Source organism: Gastrolobium bilobum, unplaced genomic scaffold (assembly GCF_033153095.1).
Source record: "Gastrolobium bilobum isolate Gb01-03AN ecotype WA unplaced genomic scaffold, APGP_CSIRO_Gbil_v1 utg15399, whole genome shotgun sequence".
Classification (NCBI taxonomy): Eukaryota; Viridiplantae; Streptophyta; class Magnoliopsida; order Fabales; family Fabaceae; genus Gastrolobium; species Gastrolobium bilobum.
The window spans coordinates 103,282-120,786 of NW_026897422.1; the positions used below are offsets into that span (position 1 = coordinate 103,282).

General features: G+C 34.5%; 1 protein-coding gene across 2 annotated transcripts; it reads right to left on the bottom strand.

The window, feature by feature from the left end:
- Positions 1-285: 285 nt before the first annotated feature.
- Positions 286-9,483, bottom strand: LOC133306805 (uncharacterized). 2 transcript variants are annotated; one of them, XM_061507181.1, is made up of 14 exons: positions 9,310-9,483; positions 8,429-8,528; positions 7,802-7,929; positions 7,381-7,534; positions 7,171-7,280; positions 5,810-5,893; positions 5,664-5,712; positions 5,486-5,577; positions 5,048-5,174; positions 4,797-4,876; positions 3,220-4,706; positions 1,629-1,742; positions 812-1,549; positions 286-599 (listed from the first exon to the last, which is right to left on the bottom strand). In XM_061507181.1, exons 2-13 carry the CDS (start codon positions 8,519-8,521, stop codon positions 981-983), a joined length of 3,087 nt encoding a protein of 1,028 aa, XP_061363165.1. In that variant the 5' UTR covers positions 8,522-8,528; positions 9,310-9,483; the 3' UTR covers positions 286-599; positions 812-980. The 2 variants fall into 2 exon arrangements, with proteins under 2 accessions (XP_061363165.1, XP_061363164.1); XM_061507180.1 differs by having other exon boundaries at positions 5,048-5,177; positions 9,310-9,482.
- Positions 9,484-17,505: the final 8,022 nt, after the last annotated feature.

The following is a 17,505-nucleotide window of genomic DNA, read 5'->3' on the forward strand; positions in this document are numbered from 1 at the left end:
TTCATAACGAGACATGGATTACCCCGTCCCTGCTGGTAAATATTAGCCTGAGAACCAGTAACAAATTCACAAGGCAGCTAAATGAAACAAACCAAACAACGGGGTATAAACAATAAGATAAAAAAAGAGCGCTCTTAAAAAGCAAATCTCTGCAGCAAGTGATTAAATAAAAAATTTATGCAGACAGAAAAGGCAAAATTAATAAAACTATAAGAGATCTTAGGGAGAGGGAAAAAAATTAAGAATCCACCAGCTGCCCAGAGCGTAAAAAAATTCACATGGACCTTTCCAGTTAAAAAAGTGATCAATTTCATACCCAATATGATTACCAAACTCTACCAAGATGTAAATCCACTGCCAAAATAATTTCCCTTTAACCATTCGCATCAAACCTCTATAGTTCTACCCACAAGGGTTGTTAAACTAAAAAGAAAATTACAACAATATGGGACGGATCTATTTGATTTTGAATCAAGTTTTCACGCTCTCTGCTTTCAAGGGAAAACACACAACTACGATCTACCTGCCAGTTTGATCACGTTAGCATTGACAGTTGATATCTTAAAATCCCAACACAGCTCATTTCTGCAAATCCAGAACTACAAGCAAAAAAAGGGGGAAATGAGTGCACAATAACATAAAAGCAAACAGCAATGTCATTCTTGACATATGATAGCATGAAATCCAGTACAAAAAGAACTTTTTTTCAATCTCATTTTGGCATAGGTGAAGACACTTTCAAAAGCATGCACAATGAGCAATTCCGTATAAGCCAATTTAATCAAGAAAACAGAGGAAGTTTACTAATTACCAGCTGCAGCCATAAATTACACTTCTTGGGAGCTTCATCATTAGGTAGCCCAATAGACCAGTGAAGAGTCAGCCCCAACATTTTCATTAACGCAAAATAAATTGTTCGTCCATTTCTGCTTGGCTTTCCCATTTCCAACAATAAGAAAGACAACATAGCTAGAAACAAGTCACATCCCAAATGTTCTGTTGTAAAGATCCCCAGAATTCTGCATCCTATATTTTGATTCATCGTATCCAGAGTAAAACTTGTTAAATCCAAGTCTTTCATTTCTTAGAAGCTCGGCCACACCTAGACCATTCCCACTTTGCACCTCATTCCACCCATCCCAGTGACCATTTGACAAGGCTGCATTTGTAGACTGCTGTAGAGACAACTGAGGGAATGGGGATACATCATTGACTTGTGACTGATCTAACCTTGAAGAAATACCATAAGAACCACCAAGTTGAGAAAAAGTATTCCCGATTTCAGAAAATCTAAGGTTTTGCTGCGGTACGAGAGATCTTTGCATCAATAATTGTAGTCTGGCCTCATTTTCAAAGTAATTTAACTGTGGCATGAAATTTGATCGCATGTCCAGCACTGGGCTGTTTAGTGCACCTTGAAATCTCCCCTTACCAACTGCCAAAATTGCAGGATCCATAAATTCAATGTCCCCAGCGCCACCAATATTCCCAGTTGAGGGTGTCTGATATGAATTTCTCAAAATGGAAGAATGGTCAAGCAATGAATTCCCTGCCAAAAGGATAACAATTATATTCAACAAAAATATGAAAAAAGGGCACGTGGAAAGTTATAAGAAACCATAACTAACCAGTTATGGAGTCAAAATTCTGCTCCACTCTCTCATGAGAAGAAAAACCAGGTGGTGGTGGCCTGCTTGGAACTGAAAATCCTGGTGGGGTAGAAACTTGTGCTCTTGAAATGGCTGTAAACAAAAAAGATAAAAAGCAAGGTCATCAGATGGATATACAAAGCTGAGACAGCTGCAAATGAAATGACAAGCCATACAATGCATAAATTAGAAGGAATGCAAACAAGTAGCCCAAAGATTGCAGCATTGATCATTGCTAGACCTTTTGAACTACTACCTAGAAAATGAGGTAATCAAGCAACAGCTTCAGCTATCTACCATGAATTACCACATAATTGAAAATGAACGTTATTCAATTACATTTAAAATAGATGCACTAAATCGTGAATGGTGTGTACTTTGGACTTAAGCAATTGTCATTCAGTTTGATGAGACCTTGAGATGCATCATCCCAAAAGCTAGCTCAAAGGGTGGGAGTGCCCAAGGCCTTATAAACCCCACATTAGTTGCCCATACAATTAATGTGGGACTCCAAATCCCATACCTTGCAAATGGAACCCCAACACAGTCACACTGTAGTAAATATGCAATTTTTGTTATTCTTCTATACAATTACAATATTGATATTTTTTTACAAGAGTGCAATCAGTTTCAAAGTTCACTTCCAACTAAAGGATTTTACTAGTTGGTTAATTAGTTCACGTAAAGCCCCAGGATGGCTTTTTCATTTCTGAAAAAAAGGTTGACAATAAGCCAAGCACTGTTTGTTAACAACTCGTTAAATGGATACTATCAAAGTACTAAATAAATTTGGATTAATATTTTATGAATAGTTCATATGGTATGAACTTTTAATCCAATGATAGATTGAGATAAAATATCCACTAAAAATTTATTGAATGATGTAAGAGTGATTTTGACTAGCACCAGGATAAACCGATCCTTCCTCATATATGAAAGACATTTTATTGTCAGATTAATTTTTTTTAAACTAAACATACGAAATGAATTTATTGTTTTTAAATTTCAAGCATAACATAAGGCTCAATTAATATGAGGCTCCATATTCACTCATTAAACTCAATGTAGCTCGTGAGCATAAGGTGAGCCGAGCAAATCAAACGAACTCATTTCTTATTGAGCATAGCCTTTTCCTTTTTCTAACTCTGTTGAAAAGTCATGAATAAGATACCAATTTCTCTCTCTCTTTTTCCAAGTTAACACAAATGCAAGATCTTCAAAGCATGATTATTGAATCAAATACCAAATGCAGCACAACATAATCAGGTCATACAACAACAGGAATTAAAAAAATCACGGAAGGCACAATATTTCATTTTTCAAAGCAGCAAAGGAATAAAATATCTGAAGGGAAAGAATATTAAATCATAACGTGCCTAAAAAATTATAATCATATCACAAAGAAAAACTTTCTAAATAAATTTTACTCAATCTTCCAGCAAGAAGGTCATAAAAGCAATAACTGAAATGTGAAATTGAAAATAGTAGCAGAGGATCCCAAAATAAGATTTGCCACTGGAAACACAATAAAAGCGACAGTTGCAAGTTCAAGTAATCTATCGATACTCACCAGAAAGCTTATTAGAAGAAGCTACAAAATGACTGCCGCCTACATTTTCAACTTCCTCAAAGTTACTGGTAGGAAAGCCATTTGCAATGCCCACCTTATCCATATACAAGTCCCCCTCTGCAAAATTCTGGATGAGTGAGTGGCTCCTCGGCTGTTGCTGGCTGACACCATTAGATGGATGTACATCAAATGTTTGCATTCTGCACTCGTCCTGTCTTGCAAAAGAGAATCTTGACTGATTGTTACTTTGAACTTTCCAAGAGCTAGATTTTTTTAAAGGACCAGAAGGGTTGTCAGTACTGTCGCCCAATAACTTAGCTAAATTATGAGGTGATGTTAGTGAGTCATCCCAGGCATCAAAGTCCATGGACAAAATATTTGAAATTATACTACTTTCACCCTTGTCCATAGCAGCATCATGTCCAGCATTTACTGCTTCACCAACTGGTCTTCCAATGCTTTGCCCATTTCTTTCATCACGAAGCAATCCATAAGAGCTGCCGCTAACCAATTTCTCAGGGCAGCCATTAGATAATATGCTAGAAGCATGTAATATAGATTCATCCTGAACACTATCATGAGCAGATAGAGAACCAGCATTTACAGCAGTACAGAGTTCACCATGCTGCAGAAGATGAGGGCTAGAATGGTTTGATATATGAAGGAAATTTGTTGACTTTGGCAAATAAGAATGACAAACAACTTCTGGATCCTTGAGTCTTTGATTATCAAAAGACATTACATCATCTTCCACTTCAACAGTTTCTGATATTTCTTGAGATTGAGGATCCAATCTCCAACCACACTGTTCCCTTGAATAACAAACCCCATTATCTGATGTAGGAGTTTTACCAGCAACATTTGTAGTTGTTACATCTCTAAATCTGTCACTATTATGCTGTGATCCTTGAATTTGAGGAGATTTTATCAAGACATAATCAGTAGGCGGGCTATTAGGTTTGGCTATACCATAGTGTTCATTTGAGGTGTTTCTATCAATGTTAATGGAGGACAACTCACTGGACAAATTCTGAATCTCTTCATTGGTAGCAGTGATTGCTTCCTCAGGACCAGAGCTACACAACTGTCCAGTTATGTTAATAGAATTTATTGTGTTTGCTGTACTACAACTGCCTCTATCACTATCTAGGGACAATGGTAAAGACAACTGGCTGCTCAAATACATGGGCACAGGAGAAACATCAAAAGCTGAAGTTTTTTCACCTGCACTGGCCAGAGAGTCCATGCTATTGTATTGTTTCACAGGTCTCAACAATTCATTTTTTACTCTAGCTGTCATACTATGACTCCCATCACTAGATAGTGGCCTCTTTCCATCACTTTGCAATGCAGAAGCCTGAATTGTGCCCGTAACAGCTGCAGAAAAGGCTAGTGTACTGCTGACTGTATCAGGTTTTGGCTTGGACGGCCCACTTGGATATGATAGACCACCAAAAGGGGGCTCACAATTTGTAGCCTGGGTACCCCTAGCAAACATAAACATAGCTTGGAACCATAATTATCTTTACATAAGTTCAATCTTCAAAGCCAAATACAAAATTATACATGGTACATACCATGCCGCACTAGCAGGAAGAGCTACATGTCTCCCATAGACTCCATTTGGAGGTGAACCTCTTACAGTGCTAACAGAGTTCTGCTCCATAAATAAAATAAAATGTCAGTTTCTTCATATAAAGCTGCTATGTGCATAAACACATTACACTAGCAGTGTGGCAATTAAAGATTGAATGGGTACCCAACAACGACATGGTCAAATTTAACACCTAAACAAGAGCAGTTATAGGAAACATAAAAAAGGTCTTACACTTGGAGCATTTTTCACAATGGGCTTTTCTGAAGAATTATTCATGTTATCATCCACTGGAGGGGGTAATACATTCCCTGACCGCCGTTGCATATTGTTTACAGCACCAGTGATTTGTTGAACTCGACTTCTTTAAAACAACAAAGTCAATATATAATTATTTGAAAAGACTACATTCAGTTCAAGCAATTGAACGTGTCCAAACAGAAAAGCACAATCTGCAAACAAAGACCCAAAACATAGCTTCGATTCATGTAAAGTGAACTCCATCAGAACCCAGAACACAAATTTTTTCAGCACAATATAAGTAAAACAATCTCCTTCACTTCAGCCAATTAAACAGCTTGAATGACGATCATAGATACCCAAAGCCGTAAGAATGGAGTTTATTTTACAACCAAATTATAATAAATATTTCAAAATTATACGAAAAAGTACCTAGTGTATGCTGTGATTATTTCATCTTTTGTAAAACTATCTTCTTGAGGACCAATCTCATGCAGATATAGACAATCAGGATTGCTGCAAGGCTGGTCATAGAGATCTCTCGCCAATTAAAACCTTAATCAATTAAGGCACAATTTAAAAATCTACAAAGACACAGTAACTTTCATACCATATTTCGAAGCCAAGCATGACAATATTTTGTGGTTCCAAAACAAGCCCTGAAATGTACAAACCAAAAAATACAAATTTGATAAGCAAGACTTGGTCCAAACATCCCACTGCATGAAAAGTTTCAATAAAAGCAAATAGTTGTACCTTAAAGGTCTACCCTCCAATACAAATCCATGTACATTTTGAATGCAACGAATTGCTTCCTCTTCTTTTGAATAAGTAATATATCTGAAACAAAAACTTTAATAAGGAACTAATGAATTTATATTAATGTTAAATGTAGTATATAATGGTAGTCAAACATGCTGATATAGAACCAGGGAATAAAATGGTTCACAGGTCTTTTTGAGCCCATGCTATGTATAGAAATGGCCTTTTCCTTCTATTTTACCTAGAAAAAAATTGCATTTGATTAAGACTTTTTTGCCGGTCATTTATTTCCTTTCCTTCCTTCCAGTGTCAAAAGAAATGTTCAATAATCCAAAACTATACAGGTTCCTAGCTATCTAATTCGTGTCATTGACAAGCAAACAAAGCAGTAAAAGGTCTATTTACGGTAAGTCAGTAGCCATGGTTGTCAGACTTGCGAGTTATATCGTAGTACGTATGGGTTCATGATCATAGGTACCAAAATCAAGTTAACCTGATTCTTCATAGACCCAGGTTTACTCCAACTGAATTGGTGAAACTCACAAAATTGTGAGCCTGGGAGGAGTTCACAAGAACTGATCTAATTTATGCCCCCAAATGCCCAAAACGTGTGGGTTGCTAAGAAAACCTAAAGTGCAGCTCAGCCTTGGAATTTTCAGCAAAATCAGCGTCCAACCGTTGTGAGACAGAACACAAATCCACCGTGAGACCGAACCCAGCTTCCAGCCGTCATGAACCAGAATCTAGCATCATGATCCCAGATTCCGCATTTCGATCAATGAACCGAACCCAGTATCAGAAGATCAATTGTGACTCATCAACTCAGCTTCAACCATTAACTTCCAGTCCAGCTTCAACCTGTAGTTCTAGTATATATCTTTCAATTTCAAACCCCATTGTGTTCTGTTCTTTTATGGTCAAACCTGTTCATTCTCTTGTGTTCTGTTCTTACATGGCGAAACCTATTCTTTCAACCCAATGATTTGTTGGTTAATTGGTTGAAAATTGATATTACAGAAATTGTTCATTTCTTGCCTTGGTTCATTGTTATTTCTAGCCTTTATTATTTGTGAATGACACTTCTGAATTGTTATTTCTTACCTATGGCCCGTTAACCTGTTGTCCCCATTACAATATGTCTAAAACTGGAGGGTAATAGATGATATGATACGTTCTTTTATTATATTTTTGTAATAGTAAACTCTTACAAGTTTAAGGGATGAGTCCACGAACCCCATGAGTTTACGTAAACTCTCGGACTGACGGTAGCAACCAATATGGCCAGCTAACTAATAGAAAACCATAATACCATTAAGGAAACAGCTAAGCCTATAACTTACAGAGAATATACTTACACACTGCAAGTATTGTTCGGAAACTGTTGAATGACACCAGCTGCCGTCCGAGACATTGACACTTTTAAGACCTTACCATACTGACCAAAATACTCTCGCCGCTGGATAAGCTGCATAATGGTTATAGAAATAAAAGTTTGTTTTAAGGAAAACAGACCAAAAAATTCAAGTGGATCAGAGAACATCTGAGCAAGATGGTAAAATTTTTACATCTTCATCTGCCAGATTGAGAGGCAAGCCAACTATGTAAACAAGGTTCCGCTGAATCACTCGCACACTGCTTAGCTGCTTCCGCCCATCAGATGATTTAGACTTTGTTTTATGATTCTTCATTTTCTTCTCCATATTAATTTCATTCACCAATCTACAAGAAAAATTTCATCAAGAGAAATACAGAATAAAAATGTCAACTCAGGACTCAGTATAAATAGTTTGAAAAGCAAAAAAATCTTAGAAACAAAAAGTTCAATAACTAGTATTTTCCTTTGATCCTCTCAAACATGAGTTTCTCAAATCTTATCGAAAAACATTATTTTGATAATAGTTATACAGGAATGCACATTGAATAAGTAACAAAAAGGCCTATGGAAACAGAACAACATTTCCAATCCTACAGAAACAGTTAACTAACCTCTCACAGTTTGAAGCCATCCCAACAATCTTTTCCTTATCATAAGAAGATCGACACGCGGGGCATCGCCCCTCTGTGTCATCCTTCTCAGCCATGTCCATTATGTGGTGCCAACACCAGACACATATCTGAAATCAAGGAGAGATGAAAATGATATTATCATAATGAATCCTTTGTGATAAGGATAAGTCATCAGGAAAAAAAACATTAACAGTTTCAAAAGATGAAGAACTAACACTTTCTTCTAACCACCATTTCTACCTTCTTTAAAGTTACGAGTAAAAAAATCTCAACAATACTTACTAGTATGAAAAGTAATCACAAAATCCAGTTAATAACAGTAACACTACATAATACTCAATTAAAAAAATGGCACCTTGCTCTATTACAGGCTGAATATAATAAGAAAAAACATGGAAAAGGGCAGGGAAATATGAACCATAAAGGCATAAACCTTGACAAACGTTAAAAAGATAAAGAGAAATGAAAATTTACATAGACCAAAGAAAAAGTGGCTGAACTAACAAGGAGATTAATTAACCGTTAAAAACACCGTTTTCTTCTGCAACAGATTATATAAAAACCTCCAAATCATTGCCTAAAAAGAAAATAGATATAGAATCAAACCTCGTAACCACATTTGCAAGGTTTCAACTGCTGATCTGTCAAATCCATCTCCTCTGCACAGAGAGGACAAGTCCTATCTCCTTGGTCACTCATGATTGCCCTAAATGAAAATTGGGGTAAACCACGAAACACATGTCAATTAAACATAATTATATTATCACAAACACTAAGAATCAACAGCTTAGGCCGGAATTATCTTCAAAGAAAAGAGGAAAAACACATCCAGCGAACTCAAAAACCTATTTTGACCCAAGAATTGACCCAAGAAACCACGTGTGAGAAAAAAGGAACCAAACCACAGCTGTGACAGTGAAAATTATCACCCACCCCGCAAAAAAAGTTCACAGTCTCTTTAGATTGTAAAGCATTCAGTTTAGGGATACTGTGACAAAAAAAATACCAGAAAAAAAAAATAAATTGAGAAAATGCAAATTTCAACGTTAAAAAAATAATAATAATAATAATAGCGTCAGGGAAGCGAGCTGCAAATCAAAATAAAACCCCCCGCAGTCTTTCGAGTCTAGCAACATTTGATTAATTAATATAATAAATACACCGAATCTCTTAAAAATAAAAAATAAAAAATATTTTGAAGTACGGCGAAACGAGACACCGCAGATCAATTAAACCACTAATCAGAACTAAAAATAAATAAATCTTTAAATACAGATTAAAAAAGCGAAAATTAACAATCAAAGAAAAAAAATCGAAATCTAATATGACAACAAAAAGCGAATGCAGAGCTTTAAAGATTAAAAAGAAAAGGGGAAAAAATTCGATGATATGAACAGCAAACATAATTTCAGAATCGATTCGGGATCTAAGAAACGATTGTATTGGATAGGTAAAATAGGGTTAGAAATTGGGAGTCGATTACTCACAGTGATGAGATCGAGAAGAAGACGAAACTGTGAGGAGGAGATTGTTTGAGAAGAGCACGATAACACGAAGACGAAGAGAGAGAGAGAGAGAGAGAGAGAGAGAGAGAGAACGCAAAAGGGTAAAGAGGGGGAGAGAAAAAGCACAGGGTGTCTTTTAAAAGAGAGGGAAGGCGCTGTTTGGATGATGGGCAATTTCGGTTTTTGGGGTTTCTCTCTCTCTCTATTTCTCTATCCTGGCGTCGCTGTCATTTTTTGCCTTAGGGTACTCAAATAAATAGCCTCGGATTTTGAGTTAATTACTGGGTAGTGCCCCTCCCTCTCTTGATTCTCTCTCTCTTATGTTTTGTCGAGCAGCAGAACTGGTTCTGGTGTTTGGGTTCTTCTGCGGTACACGTATTACTTGCTCCTCTCTATGTGGTTCTTTAGATGTGCGACACGTGGCTTACCTTTGATCCTACAAATGGAATTTAGATCCTGCGGACAGTGGCGGAGCTAGGCCAAAAAATTATATGTGTATTTATTTTTCTTAATTTTAGTTAGTTCATATTATAATATATTTAAATTATATTAAATACAAAACACTTGAGCAGAAAGCATAAAAAAGAAATATAATTTTATTAAAAAAATTTAAATTTTATTGAATATATTTTAAGGAAAACTTCAAAAAAATCCCTATTAGTTTTCTTAATTATCACTTACCCCTCACAAATTTTTTGAATCATTTACATCCTTATTCAGATTTTTTTTATCACTTACCCCCTAACTTAAAGTTTTTTCATCATTTACCCCCCTAAATGATGAAAAAACTTTAAGTTAGGGAGTAAATGATTCAAAATTTTGGAGAGGAGATAAATGATTATGAATAAAGTTATAAGGGTTTTTTTGAAGTTTTTCCTATATTTTAATATTTTTATATAAATGGAAATGGAACACGTAACTTAGTACAACTTACCCAAATCTCTCACCAAATATATTTTAATTTTTTGATAGGGCCAAATTACAATTTTAGACTGGCCAAATTATAATTAATTATATAATTATACATGATAAGTACAATTTGTTAAAATTAGCCCGGGCCACACCCAGGTATAACGTGGCTCCGCCACTGCCTGCGGAAAAGTAATCGTATAGTTATGGTGATATTATTTGATCATGATTACTCGTTGATCGTGAGAAAAGAAAAAAAAAAATATGAAAAATATATATATATGATTTTTAAATACTATGAATCACTTTTTTATATAAAAGATCGAAATCCCTACGAATGTGCTCGTAGACAAGTTTTTGTTCCGGGCTATGCACAAAAATTAGAAGAAAAAAATTATTTAAAATAGGGAAAAGTTTACTAATATCTCTGTGGTTTACTCCAGAATCACTTATGTCTCTGTGGTTTTTTCTTATCACATATGCTTCTGTGGTTGATAAAAGGGTATGTTTTTTATCACTTATGCCCCTGTGGTTTCTTAGTTTTTACAAAGCACAGGGGCATATGTGATCGAAAAAAAACCACAGGGACATAAGTGATTATGGAGTAAACCATAGGGGCATTGGTGAACTTTTCCCTTTAAAATATCTTGCATTCATGTACCAAACAAAATTATATCTTCTATTAATGTATTATCATCTCGATATCAATTAACAAAAAATTTAAAAAACACTACTTATTCAGTTATTCAAAAAAGCATAAACACATTTTTTTATACATTTATTTCCAAAAAAAAAGCACAAATTAATATTCTACATATTATATTATATTTATATGTAAAGAAAATATATTTAGTTAATAGTTATTATCTTTATAAACGTATATATAAAATAATACAACTTGAATGGTCAACATGAAATATAGTCTTCGGCTAGAATATCTATATTTTAATGAAATTAATAAAATACCATTGTAAACAGAAATATTATGTAAGTTTTTTTTTATATGGAACAACATTATAATATTTCCTGCATACATGGGAAATACGTTAATATTGAAATTTGTCCTTAATATTCCACATTTAAAAGAATCTGATATTGATAAGTGAATCATCACCATATCTTCATATTTTTACTTATTTTCGAATGACTCGTTTGGCAGACAAGATATAATAAAAAAAATGATAAGAGGGCTAGATAAGAATAGAAGAGGATATGGATATGATAAGCACACATCTTATTATATATATTTGATGTGTACTAGATAAACATTCTCATATGACAATATTACCTTATTTACACACTAGTCTTGTTTTTAATTATTAAAAAAATTAAGAATCATAATTTTAAATAAAATATGTTAAATACACAAATAAATTATAAAAAAATATACAAACAAATTATATCTCCACCAAATAAGATTTTAAGAATTGAGTTTTAAATTGATTGTTAATATTGGTGGTTGGTGGCTAATGACAATGGTTGATGGTAGTGGCGATTGGTGCAGTGGGTAACCGATTGAAGTGATGGTGGTGGCAACTATGGGGGCTGGTGGCAATTGGGGGTGGTGATGGCGCCGATGACAATTGTGGTGGCTGATTGATGGTGACGACGACAGTAGTGGTGGTGGTTAATGCAACGGCAGCAAGTGGGGGGTGGCGATGATGGTCGATGCCTGGTGGTTAAGGTGGTGGTGGCGGTGGCCAATGGCAAAAACATCAATTGTGGTGGTGGCGGGCTATGACCAGTGGCAATTGTGGGGGGCTGATCGATGGTGATGGTGGTGGTTAGTGCCTACTAGTTAAGGGTGGTGATAGTCGATAACAATGGATGTGGCTGGTAGCTCATGGCGATGGTCGGTGGTGATTGGTTAATGGATAATGGTGGTAGTAGTGGGTGGCAGAGGTAGCCAATGGCGATGATGGTGGCAGCTGGTCGTGGCACGAGCTTACCCTCATATGCCCAGCAAAGTTCATAGAGGAAAAGCGTGGGGCTATATTTGGAATGAGAGATGTGACATTTGGGATACTATCTTGTCTATTCATAACCTAAGTTCCCCTTTAGGATAACAAATCCTGCTGCGAAAAGGATAAAATGAGTCAATAAGATAAGTTTATCATAATCTCTCGGTTACCATATATATGTATACATATATATATATGTGTGTATACATATATATATATACATACACATACACATGTGTGTGTATCTATATAAGGAAAAACATTTCTCCAGCAACTTGAGATAAGTTTATCTCCAGCTACTCCAAAATGACGTCGTTTTGTGTATTTATTTCCTTATATTATTTGATTCACCTTTGAATGGTAATGATTCTCTTTTTCTCTCTCTTTCTTTATCACCATTGATCCATCTTTGTACGGTTATGATTTAGTAGCCGGAGATAAAATTATCTAAAGCAGCTTGAGAAACGATAAGCCCATATATATGTGTGTGTGTGTGTGTGTGTGTGTGTATATACATGTGTGTATATATACATATATATGTATATATGTATATATATACAAGGGTTTATCGTTTTTCAAGTCACTAGAGATAACCTTATTTCTGGCCACCCCAAAACTACGTCGCTTTGAGTGTTAGGAGAATTAATGAAGGATATTTTGGTAAAACTCATAATATATAAATAAACAAAAATATTAAAACACCTTTCATTAATTCTCCTAGTACCCAAAATGACGTAGTTTTAGGGTGGCAAGAGATAAGGTTATCTCAAGTGACTTTATAAATATTTTTCCCATACATACATACATACACACACATATATATATATTGGGTTATAATTTCTCAAGTTGCTGGACGTCCAAATTGGAATCATAATTATACATAGATGGGTAAAAACATTAAATACGGAGAATAAATGAGAATCAACGATCAAGATTACTAGCTGGACGTCCAACAACTTGAGAAATATTTTTGCCTACATATACATGAGGTAAGCATTTCTCTAGCCACTTGAGATAAGCTTATCTCAAGCCACCCCTTAACATTATGTACTATGGGTTGTACATAGTTATGATGTTAAAGTTGTTTTTTCTTTTTTCTTTTTTCAGACATTTTTCAGAACTCGTATGCTGATGTGGAGAGAAAAAAAACAATTTTAAAACTATAACTATGTACTACTCGTAGTACATAGTTATAAGTGTGTGGCTTAAGATGAACTTATCTTAAGTGGCCCTGATGTAAGACTTAGAAGTCTTACTCCCCATCATAACCATTGATTTTTGTCCATTTAATGGTTGTCATTTATTTGAAATTAATAATTAATTAATTAGTATAACTCAATAAACCATAATCGTTAGATGGATGAAAAATGGGAGAAGTCTTTTGACTCCGGTGTAAGACTTGGAAGTCTTACTCCTCGTCTTAACCATTGATTTTCGTCTATTTAATGGTTATAGTTTATTAAGTTATACTAATTAATTAATTATTAATTTCAAATAAATGACAATCGTCAGATGGACAAAAATTAATAATTTGGATGGGGAGAAAGACTTCTAATTCTTACATTGAAGTCAAAAGATCCCTCCTTATATATATAATTTCATATTAGTGTTATCTTGCAAATTTGCCTTTGTTAAGATTTTTTGTTTCCTATTATGCAAGGCCTTTTTTGAAATTATCATTGGAAATAGTGAATCGCAAATTTTCAGGCAAGTCATGCTAGACTTTCGTTTGAAGGAGGCCATGAAAAAGGAAACTGATGTACTTCAAACTAATCATCCTTTAACCTTATAAATATGAGTATCGTAATAAGTGTAATTCTGATGGCTCAATAGAACGCATCAAAGCACATATTGTAATAGTTGAGCCTATTTATATAGCCATTTTGTTCTCTCCAAAAGTTTTTTTTTTTCAAAAAGAAAAATCCTTCTAACTATAAACTAGTGTTTGGATGTCTATTTTTTAAAAAAGATAAGTCACAAAAAAAAGCTAAAAAACTTACTTTTTTTCGAAGCTAAAACATCTATATTCTAAAAAATACAAAAGTCTGAAGCAAAATATTTTTTTCAAAATCTAAATTTGTTTCAACCCCAACTAATCACATCTCCCCCGCCACCACTGTCTCTGCCACTGCCACCACCACCACCATAACCTCAACTCCAACTCAACTAATCTCACCTCTGTCGTCATCACTGCCACCACATTGTCGTCGTTGCCACCACTTCCACCACAGTCGCTACCGCCTGCCATCACCCATACCATCGCCACTATTACTCCACCTATACCAGCACCGCAACCACCAACACTACCTCCTCCATAACCAAAATTTCTCTCATGATTTGTTTTCACATGTCCTTTTTAGTAATTTTATACATAAAAATGTTTTTAATTTTAACATCCAAATAATAGGTTTAGTTAAAAGTGTTTTTCATATACTACATCTAAATGCAAAATAATTGTAGCTTTTGAAATAAGTCATTCTAAAATAAGCAAGGCATAAAAAGTTATTTTTTCAAAAGTTCGTCCAAACGGGCCCTCGGTAACAATTAGATTGAACGGAAAGCTTACACATAAATGTTTGCACCATTGATGAAAAATGGTTAGTGTGCGTACATTCTTAGCTTTCGTAGCCGCTAAAAATCGAGAGTTACACCGACTACGTGTGAACAATGCATTTCTTCACGATAAACTATAATAAGATGTATGGGTCACAATCCGAGTTAACGTGACACAACATCGTGTGAATTTAATACAAATAAATACACTCAACATGAACACAACACGAATTCGAAAACAAGTTGAAACCTTCGACACGAATACGACCCATTTATTTTGGATTGTGACGTAACACAATCTCAAACTATGTCGCTTATTATGCAACTCGACACGACACGATAAGACATGAATAACCTGTATAATTAATGTTGTTTTCACAAATATCATGTTGTCACGACACAACATGAATAACTTGTAAAAATATTAATGTGAGACAATTTTGTGTCTGCGGGTTGACACATAATATGACATGAATTTTTTGTATGAATTTTTACTGACATGAACACTTTCTGAATTAGAAAACAGATTGACTCAGGCAAAAATTTCTTATGTTATGTCAAAGAGTAGCTAGATTTACTAGCAGTAGTGTTAACTGGTATACGACAAGAGATAGTTGTAAACACGCAAACTGAGCAATTGCAAAAAGCACTAGTCCTTTCATTTGATGAGGATTGTGACTCTGCTGTAGCAACTGCAATATTGTAATCTGTAGATGAGATATATCAAGGGATGTATTGTACAAGACATGAGAAATTTCTTTTTTTTGTTTACTAGTTACAAAGGGATGTCTATGATTGATGGATTTATACATCTCAAATGTACGAAATTCATGGTCAGGTTATGACTCAGAAATTATTTTCATAAGGATAGTAGAGGATTTAGAGAGTATGCCAAGATGGTATGTCATTTAGTTAGAGGGAACATTGCCTAATTTTGAGGATTTATTTAAGAAATTTTCGTAAGAAGTAAATGAAGATATCGCAGGCAAGATTTCAAATAATAAATTTAGTGATTGTCATAGAATTAAGTAGACAGTGTTGAGGTGATGTTAGAAAAATCAAGTACGGAACAAGATGGAACAAATATCTTTTTTATATAAAGAAAAGAAATGAAAAAGTAAGATTGTTATCATGGTAAAAAATTCAATAGAAAGGCAGGACACTTGAGGAAAACAGATTCTTCAGTTATTGCTGGAGTTTTATGACAGGTGTGGTGTATATTGATATTGTGATCAATTAGAGTGTATACAAGGTAAACAAGGTTGGATTGATTAGATTATCTACTTCATAAGAGCATTGAGTAAATTATCCATGAAGGATGTATCAAAATAAGTTGATCACTAAGAATTGCATACAGGAACTCATGTGATGACGAGTTATCTGACATTTGTGTGATTGATTTTGTGGACAAAATCTTAAAAAGATGGGGTGAATATAACAACCCTCATAACCAAGTGAAGTTAAATAAATAAATAAAGTAAGAGTTTAGTAGATCAAGTGGTGTTCATGGAAATTGTGAACAGTTGTGTTAAATAATGATCAATTAATTATGAAATCAAGATGATAAGATATACAAGGATATAATTCATGACTGACAAGTCTAATAGGACCCTAATATAAATATAAGGTATATATGGGGACATAGATGTCATTATGTGAAAAGTCAGGATTAGTTTGGTAATTGACCAAGTTGAGTCAAAGTTTGATTTTGATGATGTAATTAAATTCTATAGTTAATTTCACGGATTCAAAGTGATCTTATTATGATCAAACAATGTCTACATTAATTTTTAAAAATAGGTTAAAGTAAGGATATTAGTAAACCAATGAAAATTGATATAGGTCAAAGATGAATACAAAGTTGTCAAGTTAGTAACATAACTTAACTTTGTAAATTATTTGCATGATTTTTTTATGCATGAGTGAGTTCTTTGTGACTTGTATATTTTATATTCAAGAAGGTCAAAGTTAAGTGAAGACCAATCAATTAGGATTAAGTTTGTCTAGTCTCGAACAAATGGACTAATGAATGATAAGTTTGAATGTTCAAAAGGTGTCAAATAGACAAGTAAGCAATTCTAGTCATATTTCTTCAAAGTGAAGTGGTTCCTTAGTGACTAAGTGTTCTAGAATGTTGTATTGGAAGATGACAATGCAAGTGGGAAGTTTAAGGACCAATAGGATTTAAGCAAGTGTATAAAGTTATAAAGTTAAGTAACTTTGGAGATATTTCACTAAGTTACAATCGGTCATTTTTTCTCCAAGAGAGTCCCACGCACACTTCTTATTCTTCTTCCTTTCTCCTGGAGGTTGTGAGCATGGTGAGAGAAAGAGCAAGAGAGTTCAATTGGTTCTAGGCATTTCTAGATAAAACCTACTACATAAAAGTTATAGCTTTTGGTCTTGTGAACCTAAATCCTCCTTTTCTTCTTGAGGATCCTTGTGGTGAGACAAACACTCATTCAAAGATGGTTGGTACTATTCACCTAGAGAGAGAAAGTTAGGGTTTTGACAAGTACTTGGGTGAAAAGTGTTGCCTAGTTCACAAGGAAGCTTAATAAGGTATTACATCTTGATTTTGATTAAGCATTATATGGTTGGTTAGGGTATTATAATACTATGATTAAATGATGTTGTTTCATGTGCTTTTAATTGGTTTTGAGGTTGTTTATTAAATCTATGTAAAACTATGCATAGAAAAAATAAAAACAAGCATGTGGGATTAGTGATTCTTCAATGAACCAATCAGCCATAT